This window comes from Tachypleus tridentatus, chromosome 13 (assembly GCF_004210375.1).
Source record: "Tachypleus tridentatus isolate NWPU-2018 chromosome 13, ASM421037v1, whole genome shotgun sequence".
In the NCBI taxonomy this organism is placed as follows: Eukaryota; Metazoa; Arthropoda; class Merostomata; order Xiphosura; family Limulidae; genus Tachypleus; species Tachypleus tridentatus.
Genome location: NC_134837.1, coordinates 259,234,360 through 259,255,541, shown reverse-complemented (window position 1 = coordinate 259,255,541; position 21,182 = coordinate 259,234,360). Strand labels below are relative to the sequence as shown.

The 21,182-nt window shown below is 33.6% G+C and overlaps 1 protein-coding gene across 2 annotated transcripts; it reads right to left on the bottom strand.

The window, feature by feature from the left end:
- Positions 1-418: 418 nt before the first annotated feature.
- LOC143237887 (uncharacterized) lies at positions 419-20,953 on the bottom strand. 2 transcript variants are annotated; one of them, XM_076477601.1, is made up of 8 exons: positions 20,503-20,953; positions 19,701-19,802; positions 17,693-17,816; positions 12,830-12,906; positions 7,609-7,794; positions 5,497-5,671; positions 3,072-3,157; positions 419-884 (listed from the first exon to the last, which is right to left on the bottom strand). In XM_076477601.1, exons 1-8 carry the CDS (start codon positions 20,768-20,770, stop codon positions 658-660), a joined length of 1,245 nt encoding a protein of 414 aa, XP_076333716.1. In that variant the 5' UTR covers positions 20,771-20,953; the 3' UTR covers positions 419-657. The 2 variants fall into 2 exon arrangements, with proteins under 2 accessions (XP_076333716.1, XP_076333717.1); XM_076477602.1 differs by having other exon boundaries at positions 20,563-20,952.
- Positions 20,954-21,182: the final 229 nt, after the last annotated feature.

Below are 21,182 nucleotides of genomic sequence, written 5' to 3'. Positions count from 1 at the left end.
ATTTTATATTATTTTCTCCATCAGTTTGCCAAGACAACAGGCTGATGGGACGGAAGTTGTCAGGATTTGTCCTGTTTGTTTGTTTCTTTGGAATCGTGGTGATAATGGCTTTTTTCCAAGTGTCGGGGTAATAACCTGTTATTATTGAAAGAATCATGATTTCTATTAGATGTTGTAATAGAAGATTGGAGCCAAACGTTTAATAGTGTTAATATAAAATGATTCTTTGATTTTTCTTGTCTTCCAGAATTTGTCTGACTCGATGATTCTAGTTTTCTCCCAGTTTATTTTGTGTTTACTTAAATCCAAGAGAAAATTATGGATTTTTAATTTTAAAAATCTGTAGTAATGTTAAATTAACCATAAGAGTTTTGCATCTACAATTACCATAAAAAGGGACACAGTTCTTACTAATATATTTGTAGGTATAGATTAAAATATTTTATTTTTGAGAAATAGTGAACATTACATTTTAATGTTCGTTTTACTTTAGTTTTCTTTTCATTCACGTGCTCAGAAAAATTCTTCGTTAATGGAATTTCTCAGTTTAAAATACGTTGTTGATAGAAGAATTCATTTAAATTATCTGCAGAATTTTTGAAACTAGTAATTACAAAAACTGATGAACAGACAGCTGTTCCTGCACTTAAAGAACAATTATGTTTCATATTCAGGTTTCCAACACGACAAGTCATTTTTATTTACTGGTAACACGGTCTTCTCTATTTGGAAACCTGTGACGGAATCGACGCAATAACACACATGTGGCGTACACTGCATCGGTAAATAGTTCCCGTTCTTGTCGCAGCGATACTCAGAAAATATGTCCTGGAGGCCACTCGTTTGACTCTTGTTCTTCAGTAGTAATTTCACCCTCACACAGTCTATAAAGTAAAATTATGTTAATGAAGGTACAGGTTTGATTTGCTTTTATTACAAAATGATTTCTAAATCGTAGGCCAACCAAAACAAAGCTACGATATGTCTATCGTAAGTTTTCAAGAGGCGCAAGGCTTACCGAAACACAAGTACAGTCTAATATTTTCATTTTGAGTATACCGATTACAAGTTACGCCTTTTACATTAAGGAAGAATATTTTTGGAACAGGTACAAAATTTGCATCACTGATGAGATCATTCTCAAGTAGACTAAGTTTTAAAGGGTAAAGAATACTGGACTATATTGTTTATCGGAGGTTTTTATGAGTAACGAAGTGACAGAAATATGGCGTTATTTATTTATCTTTGACAGTACTGCTGTATTTAATGTTCGCCGTTGGGCTTTACTAATTTTGGTATTTAAATATTCCAACGTGTGCTAATCTCATACTGTATGGGCAAGCACTATTACGAAGGTCGTATTTCAAAATCAAGCCTATTACACAGAAGAAAACGTAAGTTCAAGCTAATTGTGCTGTAAATCTGAGCTTACTGCATAGAGAGAAAACACTACAAATCCATTTTCATCAAATAGGCTTCAATACTTCATGGACTTTACAAATATTTTGTCATTTTGTAGTATGATTATAAATAAAAATATTTAACTTAAATGATACTACTCAAAAGTCATTATAGGTATCATAAATGACTCATGTTTACACATTTCTATAACAAGATATTCATCTTACCAATATTTGGAAAATAAATAAATAAAAATGGTCTATAAGCTTTGTATTCTCGTTTTTATGATTAACAAACTTCCAGAACTGATAAAATCACGATATTTGCTTCACCCCTTCAGACAGTGGTATGTTTACGAACTTAAAACGCAAAACTCCCGACTTCGATTCCCCGAAGTGCACACAGCAAATACCCCATTGTGGGTTTACTCTAAAACAATGTATTTTTGTTGATGGGTGTGTTAAAAAAACGGCCCGCTTACATTGTTCAAAAATATTATTTCTAATATTTCTGTCGATTTTTAATAAGTCAAATACAAGATTTTCCCGAGTATTTCGTCTATTATATCAAATTTCACTTTATTTTCCTTTATGTACTTCTTGCCTAGAACTGTGGTTTTTACAGAGATTATATATGCGTGTTTGTCAAAAGATTTGTTTCAGCTCCAAACCACACAGTAAGCTGTTTGAATTCTATCCACTTTGGAGAATCAACAACATAACTTTAGTCTAGGTAGTCCATAAACTTGTTGCTGACCCACGGAGGGGTATTGTGGATATTAAAAGATCTGAATAGAATAGTTTTTGTTAAAACACTAAATTTGCTATATTTGTTTTCAAATATGGTTTACAACACTCAGTGTAAGAAACAAAATCAACAACAACAACCAGAAAAAACGGCTAAAACATGTGGGTAAAGACATTTATCTTCTGTGTATAATACAGGTGACCCAAGCAATAACTAGTGGAATTACTGAAATATTAACTGTATCTTTACTTTTGTTTTTGTGTGACTCACATGAGATCCTAAAACCCAGTAAGTTAAAATTCAGCGAAATATTTAGTGCACAAATGATGAAACTTTGTAGAATGGATGGCAACTACCTGTTGTGGAGACACACGTGCAGAGGACGACGTTTCGAAAATCTTCCGCCTTTCGTCTTCAAGTCAACACTTACATACATTCTACAAAGTTTCATCATGAATACTCTGCCTAAATAATTTATCAAATAGTGCACAAGTGGTTTTGGAATGTGGGTTTAAAAACTACTGACTGAAAACGTAACCATATATCGGAAAATTCTAGGGTTAAAATGGTTTATCAGTAAAAGGCTAATAATAAAAGCACTCATGCTAAGGCTATGAAAATCAAAATAAACACAACCTGAAGTCAAATATACGTTAGCCTAACTCTTTAGCAAGCCACACGTTTAACATGAACGATTCTACTTGTGCAAACGTTCTTTTAAGAAAAATAAAAATTGGACTATTGTTTTAATATTTGTTACTTATTCGAAATTGATAAATTTAGAGGCATTTTAAAAAGACTAAATTTCTTGGGGTGTGTTGGTATAAATTCCAAAACGACAGAGGGAGTAGATAGAAGATTCATGTGTTCCAAGCAGTGAAAAATTCTCAAACACGAGTCACACTAAAATCACAAGTACTTACTACAAAACATCTCCTTGGCTTCTTCCGAGTAGCGGGAAACGGTAGTGTTATTAATTATTTTACCGCCTTTATCGACACAATAACTCCTGCGTTAAAAGATAAAAATGGCAAATTTAGAAGACAAACCACAGAAAATTAGGAGTTTAAGATGCCACTGCACCCATTAGATAAATAAAGTAATCCTTTTAATAACAGGAACTAACTTTTCTAACACATTTTTACTATGTAAGAAGAAACAACATACGTGAATAAATTAACATTATCTGAAAATAATAACCTCAGCTACACGCGCAGAAGCAGTAATAGAAAAAAACAAAAAACACGTTAGGAATGCTAAGCATATGCCGTAAAAATATTTTCATTAATGGTGAACATATCTGAAAAAATTCCTATAATATATGTAACAAAATCACGTTTTTGAAAATTTCATCATAAAAGCACGAAAATGGAACATTCTATAAAATTATTTATAATATCATATTCCACAATCCTATAAATTGTCTATGTGTGAAGATATTATTCCCGCTACCTAGCGGTTATTATTTTAGCAGTGGATAATAAAGCTTTATAGATTAAACTAGGGTGATGTAAATTGATTACAGTAAAGGCCGAACGTAGTGAATATCCGGGCTGTGAATTTGTTGGTACGTGGTTAGCGTCCCCTTACTGTAAAACCTTCCCTTCATACGGGGATCGTGGACGTTAAGTATAACGATCGACTCCCATTCTTCCTTTGGATAAGAATAGTCCAAAAGTTGGTGGTAGGTGTCGCTGACAATCTGTCTTCCTTTTAGTATATTAGCTCAAAATTAGCTTGTGCAAAAATTCTAATGACATATACAAAATGTGATGGTAAATAAAACTAGAAAGAAAAGATGAAATACGCAGTGAAATGCTAGCGAATATGTTTCTTTGTTTTTATGAATTTCGCACAAAGCTACACGAGGGCTATCTGCGCTAACCGTCCCTAATTTAAAAGTGTAAGAGTAGAGGGAAGGCAACTAGTCATCACCACCCACCACCAACTCTTGGACTACTCTTTTACCAACGAATAGTGGAATTGACTGAAACATTATAACACCCCCACGGCTGAAAGGGCGAGAATGTTTGGTACGATCGGTATTCGAACCCGCGACTCTGGGATTATGAGTCGAACGCCTTAACACACTTTGCCATGCCGGGCCAGTGAATGTGGTAAGTTTCTGGATGTGTAAACTTTCGAATGTGCTTATTTCTTTATTTGTTTCTTTAAATGTCGATTATAAGTGATGTAAATACGGAAACTTTTAAACTTGACACTTCTTCCTGTGAAATTAAAAAAAATTGGATTAAATAGAAACTGTGGGGGACGTCATTCGAAACGTTGTAGTCCTATTTTTTGTATTTAGTTTGTCTTGGAATTTTGCAGAAGACTACACTCTGTATGTTTCAACTAGCCGTTCATTTTGAGTTGGTAAACTAAAGGGAAAGGCAGGTGGTCAACAAAGCCTACTGGCTATTGCCAGTTCCTGGGCTACTCGAATCTGACAGAATAGCAACATTTGATTGCCACTGTTGTAAGAATTCTCACAACCCTAAAAATGTGGATCATTTTATTGCGGCAACGAAACGCGAACATTGAATCTTCAAGTTCAGAGCCCGAGCTCGCTAACGAAAAGATCACGCCTGACCATGTTGCTGAACTATTCGCGAATTAAATTAATCACGAATCTGAGTTCCACCTGCTTTCAATTTCCGCTTTATCAAAGGAAAAAAATACTATATAGAATGTGGTGGTACACGTGAAAAGGTATTTAAAAACAACAACAAAAAGTGAAGGACGCGTTAGATAATAAACCACATTCGACCTTGTTATGTTTCGTTATATAGATGGTTTTACATGAATTGTGTAAAGTAATTTCGAATAATTTTTATGATGTTTGAGCGAGTGCAGAATTAGGCTTAGCTGCTTCAAACCCATAGACACGCTTTCGTTTCTAACGTAGGAAGATCGGATCCACTGACGCGGTTGGAATTATAAAGTTAAATTTTTTTACAGATATTTTTGCAAACATGCACCGACGTTTTACAAATTCCTTGTCAAAATGTTCTGAATATTATTATATTTTAAATAAACTTTTAATGCTACACTAAATCAGATACACTTTAATGTCACTCGCACTGTTTGATACACAGAGTCACATTTGTCCCTATCTTCTGGATATTTGGCTTTTAATCAGTTCCCACAATTTCCACACACTACTACTTACCAAGAAACAGGTTCAAAATAATGTGCAAAGTGGTTGTCACCAGGAAGAGTTCTTCCTCCAAACACCTGCTGTGGACCTCATCCTTGAATTTCCTTACCGACCATATTTAACATTGGTTATAATTTAAGAAAAACTCACCGTCATAATGATGATGGTTAGATAAAAATATTTCTCACTTGTTGTCACGAGACTGTTTCGGTGCGTAGGTCCCGTCGGGGTCACACGTGGGGAGATCTATCCCAACTACTGTAAAGCCCTGGCTCTCGCGATTCCTTATTTCCTTAATGAGAGTGTTCCGGTCCTCGTAACAAGGTGGCAGAAGTTGGTAGTTTCTGTGTATTTTATCATCATCTGAAAACGTTAGAGAATACACACTTATGTACGACATTGGGTTTATTTCCGCATAACAACATGAACTGAAGTTATAAAATAATAATTAAATCACGGCTTACAATAACATCAATAAGACTTTCAGTGAATATTTACATTGATGAAGCTTCATCATATATATATTAACGATTTCAGTTCCAGTATAGAACATAGGAACGTGAAATGTAATATTCTGAGTATTATATTTGAATAAACAATCTCAAACGAGAGTTTTGACGTCGTCTATAGAACATTTTAAATGGTATCTTCCCGGAACACGGAAATGTTTTAACAAACAAGAGCGTCCCCCAGTAGCGCAGTGGTAAATTTCAGGACTTAATTGTGCCAAAAAACAGATTTCAATATTCGTGGTGGGCACAGCACAAATAAATAGCTTATTGTGTAATTCGGTGCTTAATAAAACATACACAGACTGACAAATGAGAAAAAATATCATGAACTTAAAATCGAATTAATAGTAAAACAAAACGAATGTGCACAATTTAATAATCATTGACTTTTCAAAGCCATCAGAGTGCCAAGGAAACTACAACAAACAACTACTGTAGTAACGCTATCAGAACGCATATGTCAATTTGAGAATAATAATGAAAGATACTGCTGGACCGTTAAAGGGTTTCCATTAGTCACGAGACATGTCTAGGAAGGATTTAATAAAGTTTTATTTCTAAGGAGCATTAAGTCTAGAAAATTCTTACCTTAATTTTGATGTCTTGTAGAATAAATAAGTACGTTTCACAAACTTAATCAAGTAATTTACTAATATAAATATCATACTAATCCAACACTTTATCGGTTTATCTCAGCCGACCTAAAGAGTGCTGGTGTTAATTAAAAGGTCTTGTCGGTACCGGATGTTTTTTCGATTAATTTTCGACATAATGCTGTAAGCATGTTTGAATTTTCAGTCTTCCACAGTCATCAGATAATTTTTTTTATGTATTTCTATATAAATTTGTTTTCTAAGAAAAAAAATTCTGTCCCTTCGTGAGTTTTTCCCATTCATCCTGTAACCACATGTTATAAATAGAACATGCATATGACCAATGTTATATTTGGAGTGAAATTTTCAATTAACCACCTGTTAAGTATTACAAGTTTTTGTTTTCACTGAAATATTCTCTAAATTAGCAGTCCCTTCCCTGCTCGTACAGCGGTAAGTTTACGGATTTACAACGCTAACATCAGGGGTTTGATTCTCTTCTGTGGACTCAGCAGATAGCCCCATGTGGCTTTGCAATAAGAACAACACACACACGTTATAGCAACTTAGCCATATCAACTTACCCTTTGGAGTTAGACAACTACCAACAGTTAAGACACCCCTACAACATGAGTGCTTGTATAGCAGGGGAATTTGGTTAAATCGTAAATTAAAAACAAGGTAAAAAACTATGTTTACAATGGATACCAAACATCCTTGAAAATAACCAATTTTAATAACGGCTCCTTGGTTTAAGTTTCTTTGTTTGTTTTGAATTTCGCGCAAAGCTACTCAAGGGCTATCTGCGCTAGCCGTCCCTAATTTAGTGGTGTAAGACTAGAAGGAAGGCAGCTAGTCATCACCACCTACTACCAACTCTTGGACTACTCTTTTACCAACAAATAGTGAGATTGACCGTAACATTATAACGCCCCACGGCTGTTTGGTGCTACGGCGATTCGAACCCACGACTCTCAGTCGAACGCCTTAACCCATCTAACCATGCCGGGTCCTCTCAGAAGTACGGTGCTCCAAATAATTAAATACATATCTATTCTTTGAATGCTACCGATAAAAATATTCTGTTATTTTTATGGGTTTTTTTTATTAATCAAAGCGATAAGAAACGGAAGCCAGTTTTCTTTCTTTGTTTTTAACTACAAAAAAACGACCTTACTTATGTATGATAACTTACAACACGGCAAGGTAGATAGAGTACGGTTCAGAAAGATTGGACTCTCTTCTAATTGGCCATTTTCATCCACACAAAACCAGTAGCGTCTCGTTTTCTGTATAGCTTCATAATTACCATTGGATTTACATCGAGGGAGTTCGGTAGGTTCCAACGGCTTCCCAAAGGAGGTGACAGCTCTGGAACAATCTGTCTCGAAAATATTTAAAAGATTCCAAAGTTAATCAGACGACCTTATGGATGGTATGGTAGAAGTGCATACTTTGTAAAGTTAATTTAAAACGACTTTTACAATAGATATGAGGAAAATACAGATATTATGAACAACCTGTTTAAACGTTTCAACTGAAACGAGGTCCTAGTAAATATTGTCCTGAAACTCCTAAATTTCAAAATGGACTGTCACGTTAACGTGACAGGAAGAAAGTTTAGAACGGCTGGTATGAGTAATAGCACTTTTATTGATAAAAAGAGAACAACGTTTTGACCTTCCTAGGTCATCTTCAGGTTAACAAAGAAAGGTCGAAACGTTGTTCTCTCCTTATCAATAAAAGTGTTAATACCCATACCATTCATTCTGAGATACACTGTCATTTCAAGTGGGTTTCCCGTCATCAAGAACAAGGAAGAAATAAATAGTACTTTTTAAGTACTAACACTACTTAATGTAAAAGTACTATTAAGTACACATAATCTCAGTTCTTCTCCCAGGAGAACTCCCAGTATCGGCGCCAGGATATTTTCGTTGGGGGGCTAGGGGAAACTGTGGAGGGGCTTCCCAAAGTGCCATCAATATGAAGTATAGATGGTAAATTATAATAATGTAAATACCAAGGTACATTTCAGAAAGGTGTGCTATTTTGAACTGCGTTTTCAATGCAGTTTTCATTGGAAACTCATACTCTGATTAATAATTCATTATTACAAATTAGAAATAATCTGTTTATGAAAATATACGTATATGTAAAAGAGGAAGCTCACCTAAATTACACCCAAGGTAATACATAATAATAAAGAAAATCAAGATTAGCTTAGATTGAACATTTAATATACCATTAAGAGTAAAGCTACAAATCAAAAGAAATATAACATAAAGACATAGTTTACATAGCAGAAGCGAAATATCCCATGTGAAGGTAATACACACTGAGGAAAAGTAAGGTCACTATCAGGCTAACTGTCTTTCATCATGTTAGTGATTGTGATATTGTTCTTATTATCATAAGTGTGACAAGCACGTGTTACAGTAATGTAACTACTATATTATATTAAATTAGGCACTTCTATATAGCCCAATGACAATTTCAAAATTCATTCTAGAATTGTTTAGAAATATTATTTGGTCAGTTAACATGTAAGGTTATTTATTATCTAATCATAAGTATAACATTAATTGGATTGTAGGTCACAATTTTAAGTGTATGCCACAATCATCAGTACAATTTTGGATGGCTGATACACAATGCAAAATGATCTCACAGAGGACACAACACCGGCTAAATGCTTCATAGTTTTGACCTATACACAATACACTTATACATGCATGCTATGTTTTACTTTTCAATAAAAAATAAATGAAATTAATGGGTAAATACCTGTGAAACCTTTGGTTTATCAAGTAAAATCCCTGATGATCTGTTGTAACTTGAAATCAACGTGGTTGTCTAATCTTCGTCAAAGTTCAAGATAGAATGGCATTACACAGGGAGCGGCAATACAGCGCATGAGTTTCAGTGCATTCAGTACTTTGCTATGGGATGCATGACACATACTTCTGTCTTAATGAATACGTTGAGTTCTACAGATCTATGTCTCTTTGATGTTAATTGTTAAGCAACAACGACGATTGTGTTTTCCATATTTTATGAATATCTGTAGGTAACAATATTGGGGGCTGAAGGGGGCTTGGCTCATTTGTGGGGAGCTCAAGCCCCCTAAGCCCCCCGGCGCCGTCACTGAGAACTCCAGATAATTTCATTACTCAGTAACATAAAACGTAAACATTGATATTTTTATCTTAGAAATAAAATACAGAAATAGATTTTGTCTGTCTGATTTAGAAACAAAAAACAGGCTTAACAAAGACTAGATATTTCTAAAGGTCGCTTCAAATTTTTTTACAAAATTTATCTTAAGATTGTTGACCAAATGTTTTATATGTCATTCACATTTAAACATGGATTTTAGCGAATTTAGTTTCTTATTGAAATGGACAAGAATAAATAAATTAATTAACGAAAAGAGAAATTCTTATGCACGACACAAATATAGAATAAACATTAGAATGTGTTACTGAAAATACATACATATACTGTATGTACACATCATATTGTGTAACTGAATATAGTGTATGTAAACATAAGAATGTGTTACTGAATATATTGTATGTAAACACCAGAATGTGTTACTGAATATACTGTATGTACACATCAGAATGTTATTGAATGCATTGCATGTAACAACCAGAATGTGTTATTGAATATACTTCATATTGTGTTACTAAATATACTGTATGTAAACACCAGAATATTTTACTGAACATACGTTAGTGACACATTGTGTTACTGAATATACTGTATGTAAACACCAGAATATTTTACTGAACATACGTTAGTGACACATTGTGTTACTGAATATACTGTATGTAAACACCAGAATATTTTACTGAACATACGTTAGTGTCACATTGTGTAACTGAATATACTGTATGTGAATATCACATTGTAATATTGACTATCTTATGTGAAGATATCAGAATTTCCTGTTTCCTTGACAACCTTGTTCAACGATCTGGTGTTTGAGATATGTGGCTGTTCTAAATAGTCTCAGTAAGACAGTATTCAGGAAATGGATAACTAACACGTGTTCCAGGGAATTCGAATGATTTCAGAATGAAGAGATTGTTTACTAGAACTCATCCCTTATTTTCTAACAACACCATTTGAGTTATTTTAAGAACACCAAGTTTCTTCTAGATATTCCAAAAAGTTCGAAATCAGATCTGCCTCATTCAACTTCCAGTTATCACGTTACTATCTTCTTATGTATTTTTGTTTTTACTGTCCCAGTCTTCTCCTCATTGAAATAGGACCATCCTCATGAAAGACTTTCTGTGTGATCGTTAAGATGTTTATTTTACAGTCTCGAAATAAGAGTTCTCAAGTAACGATATTATTATGGTTCTTGGTATGTGTGCTATATCAGAGATCTGCAGGTGTTTAATACTGTGTATATGTTTACCCCAAGTGCTTGTTTGATTACAGTCGTGTAGACTTTTAATTATTTGTACTTCTGCGATTATTATTCTATAGACGTACTCTCTTTACGAGTTTGATTATTAATGTTTAGACATACTGTTTTTACTATCTTGATTCTCATTTTATAGACATACTGTTTGTACTAGCTTGATTCTTATTCTATAACTATATAGTTTGTACTAGCTTGATTCTTATTTTACAGACATAGTGTTTGTACTAGCTTGATTCTTATTCTATAGACATACTGTTTGTACCAGCTTGATTCTTATTCTATAGACATAGTGTTTGTACTTGCTTGATTCTTATTTTATAGACATACTGTTTGTACCAGCTTGATTCTTATTCTACAGACACACTGTTTGTACTAGCTCAATTCTTATTGTACAGACACACTGTTTGTACTAGCTTGATTCTTATTCCACAGACATACTGTTTGTACGACCTTGATTCTTATTTTATTGACATACTGTTTGTACTAGCGTGATTCTTGTCCTACAGACATATTGTTTGTACTAGCGTGATTCTTGTCCTACAGACATACTGTTTGTACTAACTTGATTCTTATCCCACAGACATACTGTTTGTACTTGCTTGATTCTTGTCCTAGAGACATATTGTTTGTACTAGCGTGATTCTTGTCCTACAGACATACTGTTTGTACTAGCGTGATTCTTGTCCTACAGACATACTGTTTGTACTAGCGTGATTCTTGTTCTACAGACATACTGTTTGTACTAGCGTGATTCTTGTTCTACAGACATACTGTTTGTACTAGCGTGATTCTTGTTCTACAGACATACTGTTTGTACTAGCGTGATTCTTGTTCTACAGACATACTGTTTGTACTAGCTTGATTCTTGTTCTACAGACATACTGTTTGTACTAGCGTGATTCTTGTTCTACAGACATACTGTTTGTACTAGCGTGATTCTTATCCCACAGACATACTGTTTGTACTAGCGTGATTCTTGTTCTACAGACATACTGTTTGTACTAGCGTGATTCTTGTTCTACAGACATATTGTTTGTACTAGCGTGATTCTTGTTCTACAGACATACTGTTTGTACTAGCTTGATTCTTGTTCTACAGACATACTGTTTGTACTTGCTTGATTATCATTTTGTAAATAATATTACTTCGTTTTGTTGGTTTGATTATTATTGTTTGTTAGTTGTATTGTTCATACGTGTTTGGTTCTTTTCATGTAAAAGTTATATTTTTTGTACGGTAGATGTTTCGTACATTTTTGTTTCTTGGATAAATAAGAAATAGTAAAGGTAACTCACCACATTTCATCATGAAACAGTATGTGTAAATCACCACATTTCATCATGAAACAGTATGTGTAACTCACTACATTTTATCATAAAACAGTGTATGTAACTCATCACATTTTATCATGTAACAGTATATGTAACTCACCACATTTAATCATAAAACAGCACACGTAACTCATCACATTTAATCATAAAACAACACACGTAACTCATCACATTTAATCATGAAACAGAATATGTAACTCACCACATTTCATTATAAAACAGTGTATGTAACTCACCACATTTCATCACGTAACAGTATATGTAACTCACCACATTTTGTCATGAAATAGTATGTATAACTCACCACATTTTATCATAAAACAGTATGTATAACTCACCACATTTTATCATAAAACAGTATGTATAACTCACCACATTTTATCATAAAACAGTATGTGTCACTCACCACATTTTATCATAAAACAGTATGTATAACTCACCACATTTTATCATAAAACAGTATGTATAACTCACCACATTTTATCATAAAACAGTATGTATAACTCACCACATTTTATCATAAAACAGTATGTATAACTCACCACATTTTATCATAAAACAGTATGTATTACTCACCACATTTTATCATAAAACAGTATGTATAACTCACCACATTTTATCATAAAACAGTATGTATAACTCACCACATTTCATGCTCTTCTTTTCAGTATCTGGGGCTATTCCAAATATTTGTTTTCCGTTTTTATCAACACAGTAACAACTGTAAAATAATAATAACACAAAATAAACGATACAACTTTTCATTTGTATCATTAAACATGTTTACATCGAGATACGTGTCTTACTGCAATGATCAGAATCCTGGGTTCGAGACGCGATGGTGCTATTCACGCTTCGAGCTTTCAGGAAAGAAAACGAAAAGACAAACGAAACAAACCACCTAGTGACTCAGCGGTAAGCTTGAGGCTTCTAACTGAAGATCGAGGTTTTAATATTCATGTGTAGCTTTGTGCTTAACAGGAAACAGACATTTCAATGTACATACTTTTTTTGCGTTTGGTAAATAGGATTTTCTCTTCAAGTAACCAATATGAACTGAATCGTCGTATGATATCAACTGTTATCAGTTCTCGGTATTCATCTGTTATACTTTTCAAAATATCGTAGAATGAACGATGAAGGGCGTTTGACATTCTGCCAGTACATCAGATCCGGAAGCTGTTACTTGACGCGCAACGTCAATGTGAGAAATGTAGAGAGTTAGATAATACATTGCTCTACACTTTTTCATACCTCTACAGTGGGCCAACTTGATTACAATTAAAAATAATATTCAATATAAATGTTTCTCAAAACAGTACATAGATGGCGATTTAATATTTAATTATTTTTTTAAATAATGTTGCTGTTGTGTTTTTAACACAAAATTACATAATGGGCTATTTGCGCTTGTACATCGCATTGTACTTTACAACTAGAAGGAGAACCCCAGAGATTCATGAGAAATTTCAGCAAAGGAAATACTGCTATTTTCCGCCATATTGATCATATCCAAAGATTTCTTGATATCTCAACTTCCAGCACCCCCTATACAGTTTACTCGTGAAACCGAAACTAAAAACTATATTCCTTTCCTAGACGTTCTTATTAGGCATGTTACTTACTAAATGGAGCCCACAAATTTATCTCATCTTATCTAGCACTTCGAAAAGAAATTTATTTCATACAAAGAATTCATCCTCAAAACAGCTACACTAAAAAGCCCTGTAAGGCTTCCTATATTGGTCAAACCTCACCTTAAAGTACGATAATTTTAATATATAGGCATGAACATAAAAAAAACAACTGGCAGGCTAGGCATGTTCAGGTGGTTAAGGCATTCGACTCGTAATTTGAGGGTCGCTGGTTCAAGTCACCATCACACCAAACATACTCACCCTTTCAGCCGTGGAAGCATTATAAAGTTATTGTCAATCCCACTATTCGTTGGTAAAAGAGCAGCCCAGGAGTTGGCGGTGGGTGGTGATGACCCGCTGCCATCTATCAAGACTTACACTGCTAAATTAGGGACGGCTAGCGCAGATAGCCCTCGAGTAGCTTTGCGCGAAAAACAAACAAACAAAAACAAACATGAACTGTTAAATAGTAAACAAACCAATTGCAAAGTAATAAGTCACGAAAATACTTGAGAAAATCGGTAGAGTAAAAAAAAATCATAAAAACATATTTGCTGATTGGTTGACTAAGGTTGTTAAAAAGACATAGTTCTCTCCTGCCTTCACCTCAACCAAATCTAAATATACACGAATTAACTAAAATGTTTTCTTACTTTTACTTATAACTTTGGTAATAATAAGTAATAACAATAACTCTTTGCAGCACTTTTAACGAGCGAACAAAACACCAGTAGTCATAGTCTATGATTATGTGCACTCTCTGTAAGTTGCCAAGTAATAACCGGCCCTCATATGACATGCAGGTGTACAATTGCACATGCTTACGCGTTACGTGATAAGCCTTCAGTTGTATGAGCTAGATAAGAAAAACTTAGACTAGGCAGATTTTCTAGATTTAGGTTGTAACTATGATCTAACTTTAGAAAATGAAACTTTCAGTTTTATACGTGTGAGTTGAGGTTTCTGTGTTGGACAAACCAACTATATTATAGTAGTAAGTGCCTAAGACGTGAGTCTCCACTGCCGAAGTCTGACACGGCTTTGATCGAGTGTTCTGGAATGTAAACAAGAATGATAAGTTGTGTGATTTTGTGTTGTTTTCAAACTAGGTGTGACATTTCAATGAAATAAAACGAGAGAAGATGATAAAATCTTATGTTAATAACCTTGAAAAGTTTCAGTAAAGCAAGCATTATTGCTAAAAACAGATCTAAGATTGTAATGCTAAAAATATGCAAAACAAGACTTGGCTATTAATCCAGCCAGAGTAAAGATTGCCACCTTGGCTAAATGGCAGTAGAATCACAGCAAAGATATCAGCAAATGCCAGGAAATATCAAAAGGTTTCTTTAAGAAAAGTTACGACGAGGATGGGTCTAGAGCCCAGTCACTCTTGAGACTAACACTAAGAAAAGATATAAGGAGGAAAGGTTTAGAGCCAAATCACTTTCAAGACATAGTATAAAAGCTATAAGACAAGTGTAAAAAAAGGTATATAAAAATTAGAAGGAGGAAATTGAGCACAAAAAGCATGGAAACAAGGTAGGAATGGGTGAGATAACTTTTTTTACAACTAAGGGGTAAGTGACCATTATTCATTTCACTCCTACTTTTGTTGATTCAATTATAGACGTGAATTGAGTTTTATCAATAGCTAATCCTTTCTAAATACTCAATAGATTCCAAATATTTAAAAATCAGTGGTTTTGATAGTATTGTGTTTGCTCACCAGTTCCTAGTCAGAGAGATATAACGTCCATCATAACAAAATGTGACTATTGGAGCTTCCTGATAGATATAACGTCCATCATAACAAAATGTGACTATTGGAGCTTCCTGATAGATATAACGTCCATCATAACAAAATGTGACTATTGGAGCTTCCTGATAGATATAACGTCCATCATAACAAAATGTGACTATTGGAGCTTCCTGATAGATATAACGTCCATCATAACAAGACGTTACTATTGGAGCTTCCTGATAGATATAACGTCCATCATAACAAGATGTTACTATTGGAGCTTCCTGATAGATATAACGTTCATCATAACAAAATGTGACTATTGGAGCTTCCTGATAGATATAACGTCCATCATAACAAGATGTAACTATTGGAGCTTCCTGATAGACATAAGGTCCATCATAACAAGATGTTACTATTGGAGCTTCCTGATAGATATAACGTCCATCATAACAAGATGTTACTATTGGAGCTTCCTGATAGATATAACGTCCATCATAACAAGATGTTACTATTGGAGCTTCCTGATAGACATAACGTCCATCATAACAAGATGTTACTATTGGAGCTTCCTGATAGATATAACGTCCATCATAACAAGATGTAACTATTGGAGCTTCCTGATAAACATAACGTCCATCATAACAAAATGTGACTATTGGAACTTCCTGATAGACATAACGTCCATCATAACAAAATGTGACTATTGGAACTTCCTGATAGATATAACGTCAATCATAACAAGATGTTACTATTGGAGCTTCCTGATAGATATAACGTCCATCATAACAAAATGTGACTATTGGAACTTCCTGATAGACATAACGTCCATCATAACAAAATGTGACAATTGGAGCTTCCTGATAGATATAACGTCCATCATAACTAAATGTGACTATTGGAGCTTCCTGATAGATATAACGTCCATCATAACAAAATGTTACTATTGGAGCTTACTGATATATATATAACGTCCATCATAACAAAATGTGACAATTGGAGCTTCCTGATAGATATAACGTCCATCATAACAAGATGTGACTATTGGAGCTTCCTGATAGACATAACGTCCATCATAACAAAATGTGACTATTGGAGCTTCCTGATAGACATAACGTCCATCATAACAAAATGTGACTATTGGAGCTTCCTGATAGATATAACGTCCATCATAACAAAATGTGACTATTGGAGCTTCCTGATAGATATAACGTCCATCATAACAAAATGTGACTATTGGAACTTCCTGATAGATATAACGTCCATCATAACAAAATGTGACTATTGGAGTTTCCTGATAGACATAACGTTCATCATAACAAGATGTGACTGTTGAAGCTTACTGATATATATATAACGTCAATCATAACAAAATGTGACAATTGTAGCTTCCTGTTTCCCTTTGACATTATTCCCTATTGATGTCATGGATTTCCATGGAATAACGTAATTTGATTACATATATGTATCGATATGTGGTTGTTGAATCAAAGTTTATAACAGAGAAATTTAACTGTATATATCCTACATTAGGTTTGTACAACTACCAAATGACAAAAAGCATACGAAGTAGGAATGGGCGGATTGACCCACTTTAAGTTTTCACCAAGTGTTGTAATGCTACCACCCTCATTCCGACTTTGTTTTCTTAATCGTCGGCGCTCTCATTCATACGTCTTCATTCCTTTTAAACTTGTATTCAAATTCCTCGCTTATTATGCATGATAAATTATATCATATTTCTCAGGTAATTACCACTGTGTTTGTTTTGTGCCTCTGTATTACTCACGATTCCGAAACGTTTAAATTATTCGTTTTATTACATACTTGTAATAAACCAACACATACACCAACTCTTGGGCTACTCTTTTACCAACGAATAGTGGGATTGACCGTAACATTATAATGCCCTCAAGGCTGAAAGAGCGAGTATGTTTGGTGTGACGAGGATTCTAACACGCGACCCTCAGATTACGAGTCGAGTGCCTTAATCACCTGGCGATATTTGAGAAAAGCAAGTGAAAAGAGCTCAAGTTATTTTAACCAATTGTTTTTCATTGTTTCAGTTACTGAGAAACTGAGCAATCAGTTGAATAAAACACTAAACTAGAACAAAATGAACTTACAAGAGTCCACTCTTGCATTGGACAGCCTCATATTCCCCAAAGTGATCACAGCTTGGGGGTGGAGGACCAGTTGAAAACCCTGAAGCAACGAAATTAGCTTGCTTCTTCATACACTCTGTGCTAGCTATATATTGATGCCGAGGTCAGAAGGAAAACGTTTCACTTGTTTGCGATCAGTTGTTCTCTTGAAATTATATTTATTGAAACAATCTGAGCCTCTTAACACTTAATAAAAACTTATGTTCATTTATTAATCATTGACATTAAAGGTAAACACTGAAAACTTAATAAAAACTTATGTTCATTTATTAATAATTTTCATTAAACTGAAACTATGAAAACGTAATAATAACTTATGTTCATTTATTAATCAGTGACATTAAAGGTAAGCATTGAAAACCTAATAAAAAACGTAAGTTCACTTATTAATAATTGACATTAAACTGAAACCATGAAACTTAATAACAACTTATGTTCATTTATTAATAACTTGCATTGAAATGAAACTCTGAAAACTTAATTAAAACCTATGTTCGTTCATTAATAATTTTCATTAAACTGAAACTATGAAAACTGAATAATAACTTACGTTCATTTATTAATAATTTTCATTAAAATGAAACTACGAGAACTCCTTCCAATCTATACGTATTACACTAGTTATGTCTGACTTATTATGTAATAAGAGAAACGTGTACACTCGCATATGTGTTACATCAGTTATATGTGACTTATTAGTTTAAAAATGGCAACTTTTTCTATTCTATATGTACTACACCAATTATACATGATTTATTATCTAGTATGGGTAAGTATTTCCAATCTATACGGATACATTAGTTATGTATGATTGATTATCTATTATGGGTATTTACAATCTATATGGATACATTAGTTACATATGATTTATCTTCCACCAAGGGCAACTTTTTTCATTTCATATGTGTTACGTCTCGTTATTTAGTAAAGGCAGTTTCTCATTCTATATGTATTATATGATTTACGTCTGATTTCTTTTCCAGTAAGGTTAACACTTTCTATTATGTGTTACATAAGTTACATCTGACTTATTTTGAATAAGGTTGACTTTCCACTCTATGTGCTTTACATTGGTTATATTTGATTTAGTTTTCCACTCTATGTGCTTTACATTGGTTATATTTGATTTAGTTTTCCACTCTATGTGCTTTACATTGGTTATATTTGATTTAGTTTCTAGCAAACTTAACTCTTCCAGAGAGTAAATGATCGGTTTTACGAAACGTCCTAACTGTTACGAAAATAATTAAAATCCAAGACAATAATTACTTCATTGTTTAATTATAACGGTTAAAACATAAGTGCAGATACGCACTGCTAGATTATTTTTTTACGAGCATCATGGCTTTTCACAACCTAGTTTGGAAACTATATTGCTTTTCACAAGTTAGTTTGTGAATGATATTGTATTTTTTTGCAACCTAAATTGAGGACAATATTATATCCCCGACCTAGTTTGGGCGATATATTACTTAGTGTATTTCGAAACAAAATATTGTTATTCACAAGACAATTCGTAATGACGCAACGAAATCAGCTAAATAACGTACCAACATTTATACAAACACAAAATGATAAACATGCTATTTGTACTATCAATAAAGTATTCGAGAAAATAATAACTAGTAGGGTTAGATATGGTCTAATAGTTCAAAAGTAAAACATGCGAGCCTCGATATGACGGTGAACACGTTCAGCTATAAAAGTGTTATGGATATGACAGTTAATTCCTCTAATTAATTAAGAATAATTACACGGGCGGCGAGTGTTGTTGACTCCCTGTCTTCCCTCTAGTCAACATATCTTAATTAAAGATGGTTATGTCTAAACTATGCTGGTCTCATATGTTGTTCAGATTGAATCAATCAAACACTTTTATTTCCTCTTAAGTACAAGTACGTAAGTTTATACATAAGTTTCAAGAACCGATAATAATTATATTTTTTACACCTTCACTTCTGCTTCTTACCTTTTACGCATTTCTTCAAGGAGTTATCACACACAAGACCAGCTCCACATTCTAGTCGAGGGATAGAAGCTGATCTCTCTGTTTCGCATTTATCGCCCTCTTCTGGTTGATACACAAATTAAAAAACGGAGTTCGTCAAAATAAAGAAAGGTAATCATTATTGTAAAAAAATGGGTCCATAGCGGCTGCGGACTTATAATGTTATAAATCGAGTTTCATTACTAGTGGTGGTAGAACACAGTTAAGCCTTTGTGTAACTTTGAGCTTAACTTAAAACAAATTTTTAAGAATGACTATCTGTTTTTTGTAAAAAAAACAACAATAAAATGAAGGTTTATCAATAACTTATTATGCTATTTAATGTATATTTTAGGTAAAATGTAGCACATGAAAAAAAACACACACAAATAAAGTATTAGTAACGTATTATCATTATTATTCATTTAGGGCGAAGGATATTGCGAAAAGTATTATTAACACATTTCAGCAAAATGGCACACAGATTGGCCGTTAATTAATTTCGTCAGTAACATTAAAAAGTTAAATAGCTTTTAAACAGCGAACATCTTCAACACATCATAAAATAAATATTTATATCACATACATGTATTATCTACTCTTACGTGAAGTTATTTTACAGCTTAGGTTCGATTTGCTTTATTTGATAATCTTTATGACATTCATCCTCAGATGCGGTTTTCATTTTTTTTCTCTCCAAATCACAAAGACAAAATAAAAATGAGTCTTTTATTTTAATTTCAAAGTCGCTAGATTAAACATGTATTTAAGGTAGGTAACTTACTCATACTGTCTTTTCGTTTGTAAAACTGTTTTTTTTTCACGGAATTTCTCGGATACTTACTTAATAGATTCACACAGTTGTGACAGCAACTGCACTCTGTGGCGTTTTTCACAATCCTTCCCTTATCACAAGTGATCTTTTCACACTTCACTCTTTTTTCACAATAGTCTTCAGCACAGTTGAAGAAATACTGTGCCAAGGAAAGTCGGAACCCACACAGCAGTAGCAGAGACAATAGGATAAGACGTCGTTTTGACTGGGTGTCCATCTTTGATTTAACTAACACGTTTAAGGTAAACGTCTACACACATTCACTGAAACCAATTGCTCTTTCTATAAATTATTAAAAGGTGTAACATTAAAAAAGGTGAGACAGATTAGTCTTAAAAACCCGTGGTAAACTATAAAGGAATGCCAACCAGAACCATCGAACAAGCGATTCGTCAATACCCAGTAGATAAAAAGTGTCTGATAGTTGAAAGTCCATTTGGATTATTGATAACGTTGCTTAGAAACTAGATTACGTTATCTAAAAATACAGAATTACATTTATTTGTAGAATCAAACTGCATTAAGCAAGAAGCCATGAGATGAAACATTAAATGTAATGAATATTAAAATAATGTATATTTTGTTTGTAACATTTATTAGTTTGTTTTAAATTTCACGCACAGCTACAC

What these genes read in the sequence shown, in the direction of transcription:
- LOC143237887 (XM_076477601.1), bottom strand. Translation starts at nt 20,770, where the DNA reads ATGGACACCCAGTCAAAACGACGTCTTATCCTATTGTCTCTGCTACTG. An exon ending in TCTATCTACCTTGCCGTGTT is followed by an intron (nt 5,672 to 7,608) that starts GTAAGTTATCAT and finishes TAACGTTTTCAG; the next exon opens with ATGATGATAAAATACACAGA. An exon ending in AAACAGTCTCGTGACAACAA is followed by an intron (nt 3,158 to 5,496) that starts GTGAGAAATATT and finishes CTTTTAACGCAG; the next exon opens with GAGTTATTGTGTCGATAAAG.